This window comes from Ostrea edulis, chromosome 3 (genome assembly GCF_947568905.1).
Source record: "Ostrea edulis chromosome 3, xbOstEdul1.1, whole genome shotgun sequence".
Classification (NCBI taxonomy): Eukaryota; Metazoa; Mollusca; class Bivalvia; order Ostreida; family Ostreidae; genus Ostrea; species Ostrea edulis.
This window is the reverse complement of record NC_079166.1, coordinates 18,914,586-18,936,590: the sequence shown is the minus strand read 5'-3', so window position 1 is coordinate 18,936,590 and position 22,005 is coordinate 18,914,586. Positions and strand designations below refer to the sequence as shown.

The 22,005-nt window shown below is 35.1% G+C and overlaps 1 protein-coding gene across 1 annotated transcript in view; it reads left to right on the top strand.

Annotated features, from left to right (window-relative positions):
- The window catches only part of LOC125674606 (deleted in malignant brain tumors 1 protein-like), a 63,162-nt gene that overhangs the window by 24,196 nt on the left and 16,961 nt on the right, over window positions 1-22,005 (top strand). Inside the window, exons 16-25 of the mRNA XM_056160790.1 lie at window positions 4,990-5,162; window positions 5,409-5,550; window positions 8,410-8,579; window positions 8,743-8,884; window positions 9,183-9,330; window positions 14,962-14,999; window positions 16,971-17,248; window positions 18,047-18,191; window positions 19,054-19,217; window positions 21,758-21,899. Of these exons, the coding sequence (XP_056016765.1) occupies window positions 4,990-5,162; window positions 5,409-5,550; window positions 8,410-8,579; window positions 8,743-8,884; window positions 9,183-9,330; window positions 14,962-14,999; window positions 16,971-17,248; window positions 18,047-18,191; window positions 19,054-19,217; window positions 21,758-21,899 (1,542 nt within the window). The remainder of the gene's footprint in view (window positions 1-4,989; window positions 5,163-5,408; window positions 5,551-8,409; window positions 8,580-8,742; window positions 8,885-9,182; window positions 9,331-14,961; window positions 15,000-16,970; window positions 17,249-18,046; window positions 18,192-19,053; window positions 19,218-21,757; window positions 21,900-22,005) is intronic.

The following is a 22,005-nucleotide window of genomic DNA, read 5'->3' as shown; positions in this document are numbered from 1 at the left end:
TCAATAAGGAATTATTCTACCAAAACAATAAAAAATGAACTCTTTTTTCGCTAATGCTCATTATTACAACTGTATTTTAAACGAACTTGGCATTATTTCTACTTTTGGTAATCGCACCTATACTCCAACTTCCCTTTCAAAAGAAATTCTTCAAAACCATGCTTTAGTTTTAGACACATGTCCCAGTCAATGGGTCGGATGAATATGAGTTACCGTACCTATACTGGATTCCTAAACTTCATAAAAACCCTTACATACAAAGATACATTGCTGGATCCAGTAAATGTTCACTAGTAATCGGTCATTGTTAAACATTACTCTAATTCCACGCACAACTACTCTGAAGTTGAAATAAAAAGTATGCTGGAGTTCCTCATTGACAATATCTTCGCGGACTTGGTGATCAGGTTTTCCAACAGTCTGTTGAAATTCTCATGGGCACTAATTGTGTTCCTTTGTTAGCTGACCTGTTTCTATATTCATATGAAGAAAAATTCATTGAAAAACTTCTACACGAGAAGAAAAATTATCTTGCTCTGGCATTCAATTCGACATTTAGATATATCGACGACGTTTTGTCTATTAACAATAATAACTTTCATTGATATGTCGATTCGATATATCCCTGTGAGCCCGATATAAAAGACATCACATAGTCGTCCACTTCTACTTCATACTTAGATATTTTATTGAAAGTAGATATTAACGGCAAACTAACAACTCAACTTTATGACAAACGGGATGATTTCAACTTCGCCATGTTAACGTCCCATATTTATGTAGCAATATTGTACTATCACCTGCATATGGTTTTTACATCTCTCAACTGATTCGATACGCAAGAGTTTGTTCTGCGTACTTTCAGTTTTTAAACCGCAGCAGGCTACTGACAAACAAATTGATGGTACAGGGGTTTCAACAGCCTCGTTTAAAATCAGCATTTCGCAAATTCTATGGTTGTTATAATGATATAAAATTGACAATACAATATATCATTTGGTCAACTGCTGTCTGACGTGTTTCATGCCGATTGTTAGCACACTGATTTTGACTACGGATAACTCTGTTTACCTGATCAAGATATAGCGATCACGACGGGTGTGACCGGTCAACAGGGGATGCTTACTCCTCCTAGGCACCTGATCCCACCTCTTGTATATCCACGGGTCCGTGTTTGCCCAACTATTTATTTTGTATTGCTTATAGGATTTATGAGATTGATTACTGTTCGTTATTTTCGCCTTTCTAACACAACCATAAATGGATCGGCCTATCATGCGATAATAAGTTGCAAGGGAAATTGAAAATATTTCCGAGATAGATCTGAGTTATATGGGACATTGCAATTTGACTTCTTGTAATTTCCATACATTACACAATTTACAACTGTAGAGTTTGTAGCATTTCTTGATTTCATTTCACAAAAGTACATCTGAGACAGTTGATATTTGATTATAACGAAGCAATACATACTCGCTCACTTATTTTGTTCTGTTATCATTAACAGGTAGCAGGATTCTAATTAAATTATTAAGTCACTTGAGTCGCTCATGTAACGTATTGCAATTGGTCGTCATCTGTCGTCGTCCGTCGTGCATTGAACATTTAAACTTCCTCATAACTACCATGTCTTTTCAAATTTGTTATGAAGCATCTTTGAGACAAGGTAAAAAAACCTCTAATTTCAGGACTTTTGAACCCTTGGGCCTTAGGGACGGGGGGAAAACTGCCCCCAAAAAGTGACAAATTTTCAAAATTCTTCACTATGACTACACATCTGTAAGAAAAACTAATGCATAGTCATGACAAACAGGAAGGCCTTTACAACAATTGTGAATTCCGTGATCCCCGGGGTGGAGTTTCCCATTTTTCACTCTAGGGCGGGGTTAGACCTGGCATGTAGTGTTTATGTGTAAAACATTGAACTAACACCTTCTTTAGTGCTATTAACACTAAACTGAAACTAAATAGATGTTTGATTAACGGGTAGTTCTTTAGCATACATGATCTCAGATGTAGAACTTTTGGTATCAGGGTGGTTTCAAAGGGTGACGGGTGGTTTCGTCCCGATTACATATTCGCACCTGGTGGATTCGCACCTTTACCTGTACGCCCAAAGTGGATTCGTCCTGAGTGGTTTCGCCCCTATTGAGTGTGTAGCAACAGTGGTCGGAACGATTGATCAGTGCATACTCTCCGTTAACGATGAGCAATTGAATGGAATTGAAATTAGGGGTTGAATGCTATATATTAATCTACCGACGCCCAAGGTATGTTCGTTTTGATCATTATACCAACAATTTTTGGATGTTTACATATGGCAACAGTGGTTGGGACGATTGATCAGAGCATACTCTCTTTTAACGATGAGCAATTGAATTGAAATTAATGAATATTATACAGTATAATAATTTACCGATGTCCAAACTATGTCTATTTCTATCATTATACCAAGAATTTTGGTCATGACAAGTTGCATTCATTGTGGAAAATCAGTAAGAAAATATTATCATATGAAACAGAATTAGCATTATGTAGATAAAATTAGTGTGTCTAGTATGTGATTTTATTAATCTTACATATATTTATATAAATCTCGAAATGAAGAATTCAATTTATAGCATAAACTTTAAGCAGCAATATTTAAGTGAAAGTAGTTGATCATTTTAAAAAAGTGAATTTTGAGATGTTAAATCGTTATAATTTTAAGATATGTTAAATTATTATATTATTGGGGCGAAACCACTCGATTAGTACATCGGGGCGAAACCACTCGACTGTAAGGTATTGTTCTACCTTATGTTACCTGCATTGAAATGGGGACGAAACCACTAGGTGCGAATATGTAATCGGGACGAAACCACCCGCATTCGTTTCAAAGTGGTCACTGAGTAAATGCTTTAACAATCGAAAATTGTAATTTTTGATAACTGCCATTTCAATTCTTTTCAAATTCAATATAAAACATTTTTGGGAAAAGGGGGAGAAAATTGTAAATTCCATGACTTCTGCACCCTGGGGCCTTACGGGTAGGACATAAACTGCCAAAACTTAACCAATTGCAAACATCTTTTTTACAACTTTAAGATAAGCAAGGTGCGAAGTGAGGTACTCAGGAAGGCCTCTCTAAATTGTAACTTTCACGACCCCCTGCGTAGTAGTTCGAAATTCAGGGCGGGGCCAAAGTTGGTATATACTAAGTGTATATGTTTAAAACATTTAGATAATATCTTCTTTAATACTACTGATACTGAATTGATTCATTGAATATTGTTTAACATACCACTCGAGAATATTTTACTCATATGCAGCCGCGATACTAAATTAAAACCATATGGATATTTAGAAGGAGCAGGTTGTTCTTTATCGAAAATGTTTCATGATCCTAATGGGACGAGGTTTTGGAGATGAATCACTGTTCGTTATTTTCACCTTTTCATTGTGATTATTGTTTTATTATTACAAATACTTCTTTACGTTTGCTGATACAGTAAAAAAAACCAAGAGAACCATGGGTCACATCGCTCACCTGAGTCACCTTGGCTCATATCAGAAGACTTTCCATATATATTTGCATGTAAAACCGTAGTCCCTATCATGGCCCCAACCTACCCCTGGAGGCCATGGCTTTTGCAAACTTGAATCTACACTATGTCAAAAAGCTTTCATGTAAATGTGAACTTCTTTGGCCCAACGGTTCTTGAGAAGAAGATTTTTAAAGATTTTTCCTATATATTTGTATGTAAAACTTTGACCCCCCCCCCCCCTTGTGGCCCCATCCTACCACCAGGGATCATGATTTGAAGAAACTTGAATCTGCACTATGTCAGAAAGCTTTCATGTAAATCTCAGCTTCTCTGGTTCAGTGGTTCTTGAGAAGAAGATTTTTAAAGATTTTCCCTATATATTTGTATGTAAAATTTTGATCCCCCCTTGTGGTCCCATCCGAGTCTCGGGGCCATGATTTTAACAAACTTGAATCTGCACTATGTCAGAAAGCTTTCATGTAAATATCAGCTTTTCTGCCTTGATGGTTCTTGAGAAGAAGATTTTTTAAAGATTTTCCCTATATATTTGTATGTAAAACTTTGATCCCCTATTGTGGCTCCATCCGACCCCCGGGGGCCAGTATTTTAACAATTTAGAATCTGCACTATATCAGGAAGCTTTCATATAAATATCAGCTTTTCTGGCTCCGTGGTTCTTGGGAAGAAGATTTTTATAAGATATTCCTATATATTTGTATGTAAAACTTTGATCCCCTATTATGGCCCCATCCAACCCCCGGGGACCATGATTTTAACAATTTCGAATCTGCACTACCTAATAAAGATTATCTATAAATTTCATCTGTTCTGGCCCAGTGATTCTTGAGAAGAAGATTTTTAAATGACCCTACTCTATTTTTACCTTTTCTTGATTATCTCCCCTTGAAAGGTGGCCTCGCCCTTTATTTCAATAATTTAGAATTCCCTTTACCTAAAAATGCTTTGTGCCGACTTTGGTTGAAATTGGTCCTGTGGTTTTTGAGAAGAAGTCAAAAATGTTAAAAGTTTATAGACGGACAGACAGACCGACAGACGGACGGACGCCGGAATACGGGTGATCAGAAAAGCTCACTTGAGCTTTTAGCTCAGGTGAGCTAAAAACTAAATGCATATTCGGAAAAGCAGAAAAAGATGTGCCAAAATGAAGAATTTCGCAACGTAATGGTTTTGACTCTAAGACGGGTCAAAATTAGTCTTGTCGTATTGATATTACATGTTTCGTATTTTGTAAAGAATTTCATCAGTATAGGCACTTTCGGGACCATTAAAGTTTTAAGAGCTCATCTTGTTTTATATTATTGCTGAAGATCAGAACATGATTTTTATCTGGATTTCATAGCCCTTGGGACTAGTGGTATTTTATCTAATACCCAGGTAACTGATAAGGCCTGTGGGCATCTTGTTTTGTATGAAATGCTCAGGCTATCGTTATTATTTATAGGTTTTCTGTGGCGACTTCAGGCTCGATTTTTAACGAGCGAAATTCCACTATCCTGGTGAATCAGTGCGACTGTGAAGGATCAGAAAGATACCTCCTAGCATGCAAACATTTGATAACAACGGATTGTGTAATAACCCAGATGGCGGGAGTTCTTTGTGTTGAAAACGGAACAAGTAAATATATACTGTTTGATTGGAAAAAATGCATAAAGGTAGAATACTGTATACAATAATTTCGTAGATGTTTTCAAGCTGATATCTACCCCATTATTTACAATAGAGCATATTGTATGTCTTTATAGTATGTGTGTTTAGGATGTATTATCTAAACAAAGACAGCAGTTTCATTTGAATTATAAAGTGGCCTATATATCAAAACACCAGTACGAAAAATGATAATGATTTCTCCCCAATTTGCAGATTTTATACGCCTTATTAATGGCAGCTCTGATAATTACGGAAGACCTGAGATATACGTCAACGGAAAATGGGGAGGAATATGTAGTAACAAATGGAGTCCCCTGGAGTCAAACGTTATTTGTAGAAGTCTAGGATACTTGGGGTATTCTTTCTATGCTATGTCTTCAAAAAAGTATGGGCAAATAATTCTGATTTGAATAAAAGACGAATATATCGAACAGTGATCAATCTCAAAACTCCTTTAAGCAATGTAAAATACATAGTTTAGGCAAACCCGTACCTCTATTTCACACTGATAAATTCTTGCTTACACGGACCCATTTCAACTTCTGTTGGCAATTGTTTGTGTTGTTTTCAACTTCATCACGTAATTTTCTTAGATACCGACTCACGTGTCATTTAGTGAAAAATGAAATCATGAACTTACAATATTTTCAGGCACATAAAACGGGATTTTGTTAGACAAATATCATTATTAGTTATCTTGTAATGAAATAAAAGACGTATTTGGTTATGTCCCCATTAATAACAGTAGTTGTGAATGACAAGAAAGTAAGCTTGAATGAAAGGTGAAGATAACGAACATTGATCAATCTCATAACTCCTATAAGCAATAACAAATAAAGAGTTGGGCAAAAACTGATCCTGAATATACAAGAGATGGATCAGGTGCCTAGGAGGAGTAAGCATCCCCTCTCGACCGGTCAAACCTACCCGTGAGCCCTATATCTTAATCAGGTAAACGGAGTTATCTGTAGTCAAAATCAGTGTGCCTAAACCGCTTAACAATCGGTATGAAACAAGTCAGACAGCATTTGACCCAATGATAGGTTGTATTGGCAAACTATAACGTTATAAGGACCATAGAACTGGCAAACTGCTGACTTTGAACGAGACTGTTGGAACCCCTGCACCATCAACTTGTTTGTCAGTAGCCTGCTTCGGTTTAAAAATTGACCATAAGTAGAACAAGCTCTTGCATATCGAATCAGTTGAGAGATATAAACCACCATTTGCAGGTGATAATGGAATATTGCTACATACATGTTACAAATAGAATGTTATGGATAGAAACTATTTAGCGAAGTATGAACATTGATAGTAAAAGACTCCACTACCACATGTTCCGTAAGGATCCGGTTTAGAATATAGGTCAGTATCCCTTGCTTCTCGTAAGAGGCCATTTAATGTGGCATTCCTTCGGATGAGACCATAAAAACTTAGGCCTTGCGTCACAGCAATTGTTGCACGATAAAGATCCCTCCTTCCTCAAAGGCCGTAAACGCCGAGCATGAGCCTTAATTTTACAGCCCTTCATCGATAATGGTGACGTTTACATATAAGTGAAAATTTCTCCAGAGGGAACTTATCTACGAAAATGAAGATCAGGGGGTTGGGCCAGACCTTGCAAAAGATTTGACACACACCTCCCAATGAAGTAAGATTTCGAAGATAGGGCAAAAACGCCACCTTTTCTTCCGGCTACCCTCACTCTTTGAAATCGATGATCCGTGCCTCGTTTTGTCTAAACATAAACATAGTTCAGAATATCACACTAGCGTTATGCATGTATAGAAACAATATCTATATCATTTTTACAAATCATGTTTACACAAATTTTGGGAATAACAATATACCACTGATCTGTATGGATACATTGCTAAACGTGCACCATGATATACCGATCATAAGAATATAGGATACCATGATAATTTATTATAAAAATTGTTAAAACTATATGTAGATATTTTGATATTGCTACAAACCCATACCAACAACACAACTTTATATCAAAAGAATGAATTCAGCTTTTCCAACGTCAACTTCCCATCTTTGTGTAGAAATATTCTATTATCATCTGCATATGGTCTTCATATCTCTCATCTGATTTGATACGTGAGAGCATGTTATGCATATGATCAGTTTGTAAATCAATTCAACCTACCCACTAATAAGTTGAAGGTAGAGGGGTTTCAACAGTTTCTTTTCAATTTATTTAATTTGCAAATACAACCTGGCTTTAGGTCAGATGCTGTCTGACGTGTTTCATATCAATTTTTTTTTTTTTTTTTTGCCATTCTTAACATGCTGATTTTGACTATGGATTACTCCGTTTACCTGATCAATATGTAGATCTCACAGCTGGTGCGGCCGGTCAACAGGGAATCCTTATTCATCCTAGGCACCTGCTCTCACCTCTATTATCAGGTTTCCTTTTTGCCCTACTCATAATTTTGTATAATTTATTGGATTTATGAGATTGATTACTGTTCGTTATTTTCATTTTTTCTTTCAATCTTATTTTGCAAAGTAGATAGGATAATTTTGCAATAACGTGAATAACATTCTACAAATTCCAAAAGACCATTTGCAACACAAAATAGCATCACTTCAGCGATAAGTTGCAGAAATATGTGAGAGAATTCCGGAGAGACCAGAAATATACAGATCCACTCATCATAAATCTTAGATTTGCGCTACAAATTTCTCTCTGCACGATTCAGGTGTTAAATTGAATTTTTTACGGTGTCGCCGCATGATTTCTAATATCAAAGATTTCTTAACAAATTGTTTATTCCTTATAAGAGTTTTGCGATTGATCACTTATCCTCACCTTTTCATTGAATACTTCCTTAAAGGCACCGGATCCCACCTCTGTTGTGTCCAAGGATCCGTGTTTGTCCTACTCTTGATTTTGCATTCTTTATAAGAGTTATCAAATTGATCACTATTCCTTATCTTCATCTTTTCATCGAAGACTTCGTCAAAGTCACCAGATCCAACCTCTGTTGTATCCAAGGGTCCGTGTATGTCCTCTTAATTTTGTATTCTTTATAGGATCTATATGAGATTTACTATTGTTCGTAATCTTTACCTTTTCAGTCATCACTGTTCCTTTTCTTCACCTGTTCATTGAAGACTTCGTCAAAGAAATTATTTATTTGAATGACGCTTTGCCGTTGTACAGATGTGTTTTATACAATGTTTTCTCTAATCGTAGACACGTCCCGTCAGAGAAGGATTTTGAACCTGGTACGGAGTTTATCTGGATGCATAATGTCTCGTGCAACGGAAGAGAGCGTCACATTTTGGAGTGTAACCACAGCATTAATAACCAGCGGCACTGTGAAGGTGGTAGTGTAGGAGTAACCTGTTCAAATTCAGCAACAGGTAAAATGTTTCCAAGAATCTACAACTCCGCTGAATAAACACACATAGCCAATTGAATACATTTTCTTGAAAAAATGGTATGATTTGCACTTAATTCCATTTATATTGGATACATTTCATTTGATAATTATGTATTTTGATCTTATCAAAACTTTGAAATTAGGCTATATTCGACTTGTGAATGGGAAGTCAGAAAATGAAGGACGACTTGAAGTGTATCACAATGGCGAATGGGGAACTGTGTGTGATGATGGATGGGATTCAGACGACACCAAAGTAGTGTGTAGAAGTCTGGGATACACAGGGTACTTTGATTTCTTCTTAGTAATTAATGAAACTATATGCTTATTAACCTTAAAAGCAGCTTCTTGTCCGGGAAGATTCGCTATGTATTATTTCTTTCTCTAAATTTGACACATATCTGTATTGATATTCAGAAATCTGAATATCGTTCTGTGTTCAATGTGTATATAAACGTATTTGTGATAGACATCAATGAAACTATCTAACAATTCAAATAGAGGAAAGGGTTGTTTTTATCAACAAAACATCAAGAAAAGGCTTTATCACGTTTCTGAGATTATTCTATTTGTGTCTACATAGGGCGGTGGATTATTGGTGGCGCGCCCATTTTGGGAGTGGAAGTGGACCCATAGTTCTTAGCAATGTTCACTGTACAGGAACAGAGGCCTCTCTGTTTAATTGTGAAGCCGGAACTGGTGATAATTGTTTTCACTCGGAAGATGTTGGAGTAAAATGTACTTAAAGAAAGAGCATATACTTTTAATACTTGTCGTGAAGTACAAAGTATTGTAAATTCCATGAACAGTAACAGATCGTGTATATACTAATTGCAAGTGGTTTGTCGCCGGGACTTTTTTATTCAAATTGCGATCACTTTGTTTAATTACATGCACAATGTGTTAAATTTGAATATTCGCTGAAAGATTTTATTGAGAACTCATTGGAAAATCAGAAACAAATATTTAGATCAGCTGAAAGTCATTGAAATTTTGATGATTATTGATACATTAAGGACTGAATGCTATCATGTCACGCATGTTGTTTCTCTGGTCTTCTTAAAGAAAATGTTTTTCAGGAATATGAATATTTTGATGATCGTAGAAGAGCTACACAATAAAACCATTTTCTATAAATTTATACATGGATTCAACGACATAATTTATTCACATCTTATTTTCCATATGCAAAAGTTACAATGCCATGTTTAGGTATTACTTTGGAGAAACATGTACATGTATTTCACATGACGTTATTTCGTTATCCTAAGTCTTATAATAATAAAATGAAAATGAATTTACCTTTTCTATTCCACAATGCATGATTTCATTGTGCTCTTCAACAGTAATATATGATATAGGGCCCACGGCGGGTGTAACCGGCCGATAGCGGATGATTGCTCCTCCTAGGCACTTGATCCCATCTTTGGTATATTCAGGGGTCCGTGTTTGCCCGACCCTTTATTTTGTATTCCTGATAGGAGTTATGACATTGATCACTGTTCGTTATCTTCACCTTTCATCACCTGTTTTCCATCCTGAGTTTGTTATGTGAAATGATTTGTGAAATTATTCCCACGGCATCAGACGAATAACATTCATTCCATATCTTCATGATATTCTTTGCAGTCTTTAGTTTGGTTGTTTTCTTCCTTTGATAAATATCTTCATATTTGGCTTTTGTTTTTACCCCTTTTATAGTTTGTTTTCATAGATGTCTTCACCTTTACTTTTGCGTTTTTCTTGATGTACTTTGGCTTGTTTTCTTGCCACACTGATTTTGACTACGGATAACTCCGTTTATGTGATCAAGATATAGGGTTCACGTCGGGTGTCACCTGTCGACAGGGGAATCTTACTCCTGCTAGACACCTGATCCCACCTCTAGAACGTGTATATCCAGGGGTCCATGTTTGTCCAACTACCTATTTTGTATTCTTTATAGGGGTTATGAAATGGATTACTGTTCGTTATCTTTACCTTACATGTATTACTCTTTATTTTAACTTGTGTTTATATATGTATTCACCTTTACTCTCGGTAATTTTAATGTCTGTCTTCACCTTCACTTAAGCTTGTTTTCATAATTATCTTCATCTCATACGACATGTATCGTGTCATTTTACTTTCATTTTTGTATATAACACTTATTAATTTAAACTGTTTAATATTTTGCAGTTGGTTATATTTGTTTATTTATATGGACTGATATAAGATATTTCCTTTGCAGGCTGATAATTATTTATGTCATACGTTTTCAGACTTTTTAATTCTCATGAGTGAAATAATTCCGTTCCTACTTACAAATGAGTTTTGTTTCTAAAAATAATTCATATACGAGAGCATATTCTGCATTTGATATATCTTTCAAGCGAGGTACGATAGTGACAAATAAGTTGATGTTACAGGGTTTTTAAAGTCATCATTTCGAAAATTTTATGATAGTTATAATTATCTTACTTGCAGATACAACTTTCGTTAGGTCAAATGTTCTTTGGCTTGTTTCAAACCAAAAATCATTCCCTTCTTACGTACTTCTTTTGACTACGGATTACCCCGTTTACCTGATTAAGATATTGAGCTAAAAGCGGATGTGACCGATTACCAGGGGATGCTTACTCCACCTAAACACCTGATTCCATCTCTGACATGTCCATATTCCCGTGTTTGCCATGCTCTAAATTTATGAAATTGATCACAGTTTGTTATCTTCACTTATTCATTAATCAATGTTTGCTATATTCACTTGTTCATTACTCACTGTTTGTTATCTTCACAGTTTGTTTTTTTTTTTTTATTTATTACGATTTTTTTATATCTTTTATCCTGTTTGGCATACAATATATGTACATGTACACGGAAAAAGCCGAGCTGCTGATTTATTTTTGTCTTTAGTATATTTAGGCCTTTGATATATGCTGTTTATTGCATCTCATGCGACTGAAAGACTTCGAGTGGGAAATAAAACAAACACTTTTTTACTTCTTGAAAGTAGTCTCTACTTATCTTATAAAAGATGGAGTATGTTGGGGTAGTCTATTTAGCATCGTAAGAATTTTCCTCATTCTGAAGAACAGTAATGCTTATCAAGAAGAGAAATATACGATAAAGCACGGTCATAGCGAAACTTCGGGTCCGCGAAAAAAATGCTCATTATCACCAAACTTTGTTACGTCCAATACGAGTTTCGTTATTTTCCTCTCATGGGTAATATGTATAATTTTTCAGTAATCGTAAATTCGTTATAAGCGTGTTCGCTATAAGCATATTATACTGTATGATGTTTCATAATGCAATCCTTGGGTTTCTCTCTTCAGCAAACATTGTACCAAGTTTCGTTATTTTCCCCTCATAGGGAATACATATAATTTTGCAATAATCGTGAATTCGTTATAAAAGTATACTGCATACTGTATAATTTTTCATAATGCAACCCTGTAGTTTATCTTTCTTTGGCAAATAAATGTATTGTACGAGTTAGCTCAAAACATGCAACTAAATTGTGTGATTAATTGATTGACTGTATTTTGTTTAACGTCTCGCTCGAGAATCTTTCACTCGGATGAAGACGTCATCAATGCCGGTGAAGGGCTGCAAAATTCAACCCTATGTTCGGCACTTATGGTAATTGATCAGGGGGTGATCATTATCGTGTCACTCCTGCTGTGACACGGGACCTCGGTTTTGCGATCCCATCCGAAGGACCGCCCCATTTAGCCGCCTCTTACTACAAGCAAGAGGTACTGAGGAACTGTTATAACCCGGATCCCCACGGGACATGAAATTTTGTGTATCCAAAACAGAAAAAAATGTTACCAATGTTAAATACTTTATCAACAATGTCAACTGATGCAAAATCTTTATATTTTGATATTCCATGAAAAAAAATCAATACTTTGACCTATTTGAATAAAACGAAATATGATGCCCTAAACCGATTTTGTGATGTTCGATAATCGATAATTGATATATAAAATGTTTTATTTGTATTATAAACGCCGATATTTTAATTTGCTACAGTAAAAAGTTGATTACTGTAGTTGAATATTGTAGAAATCGTATGCTTTGATTTACTACGGTAAAAAGTTGTAATAACAACTGTAATAAGCTGTAATAAAAACTTCCAGCCTAAGAGGAGTAAGCATCATCCGTCGACCGGTCACATACGCCGTGAGCCCTATAACTTGATCAGATAAACAGAGTTATCCGTAGTCAGAATGACTGCCAAGAACGGCCTAACAATCTATATAAAACAAGTCAGACAACATTTGACTAGATTGTTATTTGGACCATGAAGTTTGCTAAATGCTGACTTTAAACGAGACTGTTCAAATCCCTGTACCATCAACTTCTTTGTCAGTAGCCTGTCCCGATTTAAAACTAACCATACGAAGAAAGGGTTCTTGTATATCGAATCAGTTGAGAAACATATACACCATATGAAGGGGATAATGGAATATGATTACATCAATGTGATAAATTGACGTAGGAGAAGTTGAAATCATTCTGTTTGTCATCACGTTGAGTTTTTTGTTTGCTGTTGACAACTATTTTCAATATAAATCTAATTTAGAGGCAGATGTGGAAGAATCTCTGGTGTCTTCTTTATCGAGTTATAGAATTGATTGTTAATCTAAAAAACGTCGTTCACATATCTAAATGTCGAGTTAAAGACAACAACAAGGTTTATTCTTCTTTTGAATCAATTCTGTCTCGTTGAAATACAAGAAACATGTCATCTAAAAAAGCACCACAATTTGTGCTCATGGGAATTCCAACAGACTGTTGGAAGCCCTGATCACCAAAGACCACAAATATATTGTCAATGAGGTACTTCAGCATCATTGTAATGAAAAGCAGAAGGTAACAGTGATTAATCTCTGACTCAAATACAAGATTTAGACAAGGGTAACCACGGTCCCTGTCTACCAGAGGTGGGAGCAGGTGCACAAAAGGAGCAAGCATCCCCAGGTAAACGGAGTAATCCATACTCAAAATCAGTGTATAAAGAACGATCTAATAATGGGTATGAAACATGTCAGACAGCATTTGACCCAAGGAAATGTTAGAAATACTACCGAATTTGAGAAATGCCGACTTTATACGCCACTGTTGAAACCCCTGTAACATCAACTTATTTGTCAGTAGCCTGCCTCGATTTGGGAACATACCATACACAGCACATGCTCTTACGTGTCGAATCAGTTCAGAGATATAAACACCACATGCAGATGATAATAGAATATTGCTACACAAATACGAAGACGATGGAGAAGAATATCAACTTCAGAGTACTTGTACGTGGAAACAGAGTGGTATTCAGAAAAAGTAATTCTTCAACCGCTGATCAGAATAAATGAATATTTCCTTTTTCAATTTATGAAGAAGATTAGATGCTATTCGTTTTCAAAAATAGTTCCTACATACATGTATTACGCGAAGACTGTAATTGTATATATTTTCTTCTTCTAACATTCATTCGGGATATTAGACTAAATGTTGACTTGCTAAACTTACAAGCATGTGAGATGAATGGTGAAGATAACGAACAGTGATCAAACTCATAACTATAAGCAATACAAAATAGAGAGTTGTGAAGCCAAAGGTATGATCAGGTGCCTAGGAAGGGTAAACATATCCTGTCGTCCGGTCACACCCGCCGTGAAACCTAGATCTTGACCAGGTAAACGGAGTTATCTGTAGTCAAAATCAGTGTGCCAAAAACGGCCTAACAACTACCTGTACTTTTCAAAAGCATAAAGCTATCTAAAATATATCTCAGAAAAAATCATATTGCTGGTTTTAGCTTCTGTGCCTGAACTTTGCTATTGTTTATATACAATGAAATTATTTATGCACATCAGTGAATTTTTAAACGCATCAGTCATTCAGATTAGGGGCGATTTCAAAGTCACAATATATTAATATCACCTTTGCGTATACTATATATTAAAAATGGAGAGTGATTTGTTATCATGAAGGAATAATATGCAAGATGAAGATAACGAACAGTGATTATTTGGTTATATGATTATTTGGCAAGCATTTGACAAGAAAACTTTTCACGTATACAAATTATACTTGATAACGGTAATTGATAACGACAACATATTTTGACTCTTTCCCCGCGATACAACTATAAGAACCTGCACGTGGTGATGTACTTTTTCATTGTGACGTCATATGGTGTAAAGTGCACAGCTATACTACTTATAACAGCACTGTCATTTTCCCCGGATAACATTAACTGAGCTGCGTAAAGCATAGATATATAATATGCAGGAAAAGTTTTGCTTGGATAAGATCACAATGGCATGTGACTTATGTGAGCTAAATTTATAGGAGAAACTAATCAATAACAGGAAGATCGATCCCAGAATATCCGAGTTTCAATGGCTGCGTAAGTATTTTCTATTAATTCGTAAGCTTCTGATAATTCCAACAATTGTAGGATATAGAAAATTGTACTTTCTTTAATCTATATCAAAGTCAAACAAATTACTTTGACTCAAAATCGCCAAGTTTATAATAAACCATATTGTTTTTAATCGATTTGATACGAAATATTCAAAATATTTTTTTTTCAATTCTTCATTTGTATCTTATCACAGTCATTTTTTCTATTGTGGTTACGTTTAACAATTTTCGATGTGTTTTGTATGTTCTGTGTACAATTTTCGTGTTACTTCATTACAATTTTTATACCTTATCATTAGAATAGTATTTATATGCGAGTTATGAGATTGTTCAATGATCGTTATCTTCACTTTTTCATTAACAATCGTCTAATTAGATTGACCCTATATAAAAAAAATTTAAAAGATATTAGAAGGGTGTGAACAAGATTTGAGCTGACATTTTCACATTGTATTTGTCTGTTTTTATTTTTACAATGCTTAACTAAAGTATTTTTAATGGTCAGCAAACTTTGAATGTCAGTTGTTGAGTTACAAGAGAGATACAGAGCTCACAATGTTTTGTTATGTAAACAATGCGCGTACCTTGTGTATGGTTACATAGGTTAAATATGCTAGTAAACGTTTCGTTTAAAGCAGATTTTTCAAATTACAAGTTGTGAGTGCTATATTTCGCTTGTAACTCAACACAAGACATTCAAATTTTTTTGAATATAATTACCTTATTTAAGCATTGTAAATATTGAAAACGGGAAAATAGAATTTGAAAATATTCAGTTAAAATCGTGTCCATACCCAATTAAGTCTACAATGTCCAGAATGTGGAACATTTTAATTCAGAGCAGTTTTCCTAAGTGGGCATACCATTCATGTTGAGTTTGGATATGGTAGGAAATTAGAACTGTTTCTGATATATCAGAAAAATACATATTTTATCAATTCAGACATTTTATTACTATTAATTTGTTTACAAATTTGATATTGTGTTTCAAATCCCAATGACATTATGTCCCAAGTGTCCTATGATTTAGAATGCAAATGATATAATCCATGAAATTTCCCTGTGTGCTGATTTTTGCAATCAATCTATCAATACTTATTTCAACATTCAAGAATGAAGAAAGTTGCTTGAAAATTGAGAGAAGCGTTGTGATAAGAAAAAATAAAAAGTTTCCACTCAGCGTATCGGAACGTACGCAGTGGTATCATTCGCTAGTATTCTGTCCAGGAAAAGAAACACGTGGTCAATTATGAAAACAGAAAATATAAATTTGAATAGGTTTGTTATGTCTTTAAAACAAATCTGAGAATAAGTTCAAGAAAGACGTAACTTTTTGCTATGTCGATAGAAATTAAAGGTAAGCAGTGCTCAATCTCTTAACTCCTACAATACAAAATAAGGAGTTGGATAAACACAGACCCCTTACTATCCCAGAAGTGGGATCAGGTGCCAAAACAAAACAGCCTAAACAAAATGCATTTTCCAATGAAAATGGGTATTCTTTAGTATGTTTGATTTTGTCTCAAAGCATCTATGTAAATTGTCACAAACAAGCAAATAGTAAATTTGATACATAACATTATAAATTGTTATGATTTGAGAAATTTCAATCAAATAGAAAAAAATAATTCAATTAATAAGTACGAACACTTTCTATATATATGTATATTTTGATATGGATACTTTCTGACATATAAAGATAGTGCAAATATTGACGAACATTCGATGTAAAAAGATTTCATGATAAGACTGTTAGAACCTATGGTTCCTATTACTCAAATTTGAGTTTAATGATCTTAAGTCTGTCAAGTTCTTTACCCCTTCTTAATTGTAAATGTAGTTTGATGATAAAAATGTTGTTATTGTTGATGATGATGATGACGACGACGACGATGATGATGATGATCATAATGATCATGATGAACATGATATCCATTCTAGATGATATTTTCAGGGCTATGTATGCCGTAGCAGCACTCCTGTATTTCTCATTGTCTATAGACTGCCAACCGTTGATAGATGAACACGAGTTTTTAGAGAGATTTCCTTCCACGAATAATTTGAACAGGGAAGTTTTCATAGAAAACTCTCTGAAGCAGCTTTCACTGATAAGAATTCAGGAATCTGATGAAAATTTGAAGAAGTCTGATATCAATGCAGGAAACACATGTGAAGAGGGACAAGAAAGAAAGTTAAATGACAACAATAATGAATGCAATGTCACTGTCTTTGGTAAGATAGCCTGCAGTCTAACACCGTGTTACATCTTTCTGATATGCTATATCAAAACTATCCATCATCGATATATTATTCTACTCGAAAAGTATTGCCAATTATAGAACATGTTACGAGTAAAAAAGATTTGGGACTGCTTTATTTCAGTCATTCTATTCTGAAAAGCGCAGTATCCACACTCTGCGTTTCATTTCATTTTCCAGTTATTATGAAAGGTTGAAACATTAATGTGATATTTCTTTCCATTTTGCTTATAAAGTGATTCACCTATTTCTTTAGAAATAAATATATATTGATATGCTCGACAGGTGAAGAAAAAATACGTTATATCTTTCAATTTGCAATATTTCGATTGTCAATATCAGCCTGATTGCCACCCAAACTTACATAAATCATCAGTTCAAGGATTAAGTAAAGATAACGAAAAATTCCATAAACAATACTAAAACAGGAATAGAGGAAACACGAACATCTGGGTACACCAGTCGTGGGATCAGGTAGCTTGGATGAGTATTAATCTACTGTTGACCTGTAATGCCCGCCGTTATCCCTCTGATAAAAAAAAAAGAAAAAATACAAATTGAAAGGAAGGACAAAGCTGGACCACTATACACGACAGAAATGGTATCAGATGCGAAATGCGAGTTATCTCTCTAGTGGAACAGAGCACTTAACACATGCTTTCAAGATCTTAACTGAAAAATGTGGTACATAGATAATAAATGCTTTAGATAAATGAAGGCTATTTTTCCTTGTTTCTGTTCTTTGTTGGATATATTATATGCGATATTTTAGAATATCCATTCAGACTCGTTGGAGGAGTTTCAGAAAAAGAAGGACGATTAGAAGTCTATATGAATGGACAATGGGGGACCGTGTGTGACGAGGGCTGGGATGTGATTGACGCTCGAGTGGTTTGTCAGAGTCTAGGCTTCATCGGGTGATTTTCTATTTCCCTATATTTCAAAATGTGCATATTGTATCACAAGTTTCTCTTTAAGATTATACATTTAGACATAGAGGAAATTTTACAACGTACCAATGTTTCTAATGAAATGATACATTTGAATTCAGATCCCATTACACATGACAGAAGTTAGAATTAAATCGTATTAATAGAAAACACAATTTAGACGACTATTAATCAATATCAATATTACTTATAAACGATACATCTGTACCTCAGCGACGCGATATACAAACCCTCACCACACACTTTATATCCCTTATTAAAACATCTATATTCACGAAGAAACATAACAGCACCAACACTTATTATTATGATGTGTATTTTCAAACAATGTTATCATTATGCAATATTATACTATATACAATACAAAACACATCCACATTCTAAAAAGTTCTCTTTGCTTCGTTTATCTTCATTTTCTCATTAGACAATTTTTCACTACTGTAGAGGCATCAATAGCTTCAGGTGAAACTTCAAAACGATTGACCTATGGATGAGTTTATAGGTCGTAGCAGTGAGGGATTTATATAGTGCTGTCGCTAGTCGTAACATGGAATGTTGGGTTTAAGGTTAAACATACTGGCGACTTTTACTTATCCATGCCAAATATTTTGCGACGAAGCACTCACTGTCTATTTTTACGTCTTAGGTCAGATGCCACCAAAGCACAAACGGCGTTCCATTCAATGACGTCTTAATCCCAAATCGAACGATTGTACTATTTAGTCACTGAACAAATTCTTCATTTTTATTTGAGATTGAAATATAGTGACCGTTGTCTTTCTCTCCTATACAAACATTTTGATAAGATATAATTTCCTTTCCCTTTCAGACATACCATTCCTTTATTAAATGCTACATTTGGTGAAGGCACGGGGCCTATATGGATGTCATCTGTCAATTGTTCTGGACGCGAGTATTCAATCAAAAAGTGTGGGTACAAAGGCAAACACAGGTGTTCCCACAGCAACGATGCTGGTGTTAGATGTACCGACGGTAAGAACAACATTCATATCGTTGACCACTGTGAAGCATAATGCTTCAAGAATGCTGTGGAATTGCTTAAATTCAATGGGGGTTAATTTTCGTGCATTGTCGAGATCTATTAGTTTCTTTAGAACGTAATTTCATGCATCTGATTGCAGTACCTTGAAATATAATGTACATTACATATCTCGTTGGGGTTTGAAATTCTTGGAACAGGGGTCCCCACAAATCCACAAAAATTAAACACCCACGAATATTGATGATTGCACAAGCGTCAATACTTTTCCAATTATGATTGACTATGCATTAGTCCGTTTATCTGATCAAGATATAGGGCGAATTCCTAATAAGATTATGAGTTTGATCACTGTTCGTTATCTTAACCTTTCATTTAAACAATTACCTTTCTTCAAATAAAAATGCCGAACCTTTCTCCCTTAAATACCCAACAAAAATACCGTACAGTTTCTTCACGGATCACTGGATGTGGGCGGAGTTCATCTATGGTCATTTTTATTTACCTGGAATTTACCCACACCAATATATCAGGGTGTTGTGTATAGTTTTGATATACATAGAACCTGTCTCAGGGCCCTCCGCAGAGTTTCTGTGGTCATAGGGTTTTAATAATGGTTGTATTCCTAAGGGTAGCTGAAACACAGTCTACACCCATCCCCTCTTCCTCTCTCTCAAGATTACCCTCAGTCATTGACTCAACGAATAATTTCTTATATATAAAACTTATACGGTACCAATTTTGTTGCACCAGATGCGCATTTCGACAAATAATGTCTCTTCAGTGATGCTCAACCGAAATGTTTGAAATCCGAAATAACTATAAAGTTTTAGAGCTAAATATAGCCAAAACCAGCGTGCCAAAAAAAAATGAAACCAAATTCGTCCAAGGATAAGAGCTATGCATGAGGAAGATAATCCTTAATTTTGAAATGAATTTCTAACTTTTATAACAGCAAATAAATATACATCCGTATTTTCAAGCTAGTAACGAAGTACTTAGCTACTGGGCTGTAGAGACCCTCGGGAACTAACGGTCCACCATATAAATAGAAAGGTATCATAAATTGATGATATAAATTATTTCAATAAGTTACAAGTTTTGGAAATTAATTCGCAAATTTTTGTTTGATTTCTGGTTGTGTAATTTTGATACATGTATATATAGGGGAAATTACAATTACAGTTCTATATTAAAGTTGCATTGTTCAGGGGTCTTTTTAAAAACAATCGAATTGAGAAAATGCTAGTTGTGGAGTGGTCAATGCTATTAAAACTCTAAAATACAAGGCATCCTCAAGATCTAATGAATGCCAGTAGTTACTGACCGTTATTGTTATCAAACACCTCTGGGGTAGCTCCAGACAACAGTTCCTGTGGATGTCACTCCCCCTGAGATCAATTGTGAAGTGTTTGATTGACAAGCGGCCTTACAATTTGGGTGTGTTAACTTAAAATTTAGTCTTTAAGGCAGACGATAACTTTGTCAATTTTCCATATGCACAGATTAAAAGAGGGCATAACGAACAATGATCAATCTCGTGAATAAAAGGTGAAGATAATGAATAGTGATCAATCTCATAATTCTTAAAAGGAATATAGAATAAAAAGTGGGGCAAACACGGACCTCTGGACACACCAGAGGTGGAATCAGGTGCTTGGTGGGAGTAAGTATCCCACTATATCCTGATCAGGTAAATGGAGTTATCCATAGTCAAAATCAGTGTGCCAAAACGGTCTAACAGCATTTGACCCAATGATAGGTTGTATTGGCAAACTAATTCGTTATTACGACCATAGAATTGGCAAAATGCTGACTTTAAAAGAGAGTGTTGAAACTCCTGCACCATCAACTTGTTTATCAGTAGCTTACCTCGATTTAAAAGCTTGCCATACGCAGAACAAGCTATAGCGTATCGAATCATTTGAGATATATAAACACCATATACAGATGATTATGGAATATTGCTACATAAATATGGGAAGTATACGATGGAAAAGCTGAAATCATCCCGTTTGTCATAGAATTGAGTTGTTAGTTTGCCAATAATATCACTCAAAGAATACAGAGTGAAAAGTTAGGCTTACACTGACCCCATGACTATACCAGAGGTAGGAATAGATGCATAGGGGGAGTAACTTTCCCCTTTTGACACCCGCTGTGAGCCCTCTATCTTACACTGGTAAATGGAGTGATCCACAGTAAATATTAGTATGTAAATAACGAACTAACAATTTGTATGAAACATGTTACACAAACAACAGGTTAGATGTACCCTCCATTGCCCATAAATGTGGAAAACCCACATAGGTCAATATAAATCACCTTTAACTAAAACATTTTTATCATAAGGAAGATGAAAGTCAATGGAATTTTACAAACCTTATTTATTTTTTACAAGACCCTTCAATCTATTTAAATTAGGCATCACAACCGATGTACTCCTTGATGTGAAACATTTTTTGATGGTTATGTACTTTTCTGTCATGGTGCTGTTTGAATAAATCTAATGGCTCATTGTTCACTTGTTTAGATGGAATTCGGCTTGTGAATGGAAAATCGTGGAGAGGGGGTCGAGTGGAAGTACATAAAGACGGAGAGTGGGGGACAGTGTGTGATGACGGCTGGGGTGACCAGGACGCCTCAGTTGTGTGTCGTGCATTTGGATTACTAGGGTATGCTATATCCAATTAAGTATAAAATCCCTGTGTATTTATTAAAAGCATTATTTTACTTCCGTCATTTTTAGTTCCTTCACTTTCGTTTGCTATGTAATTCACT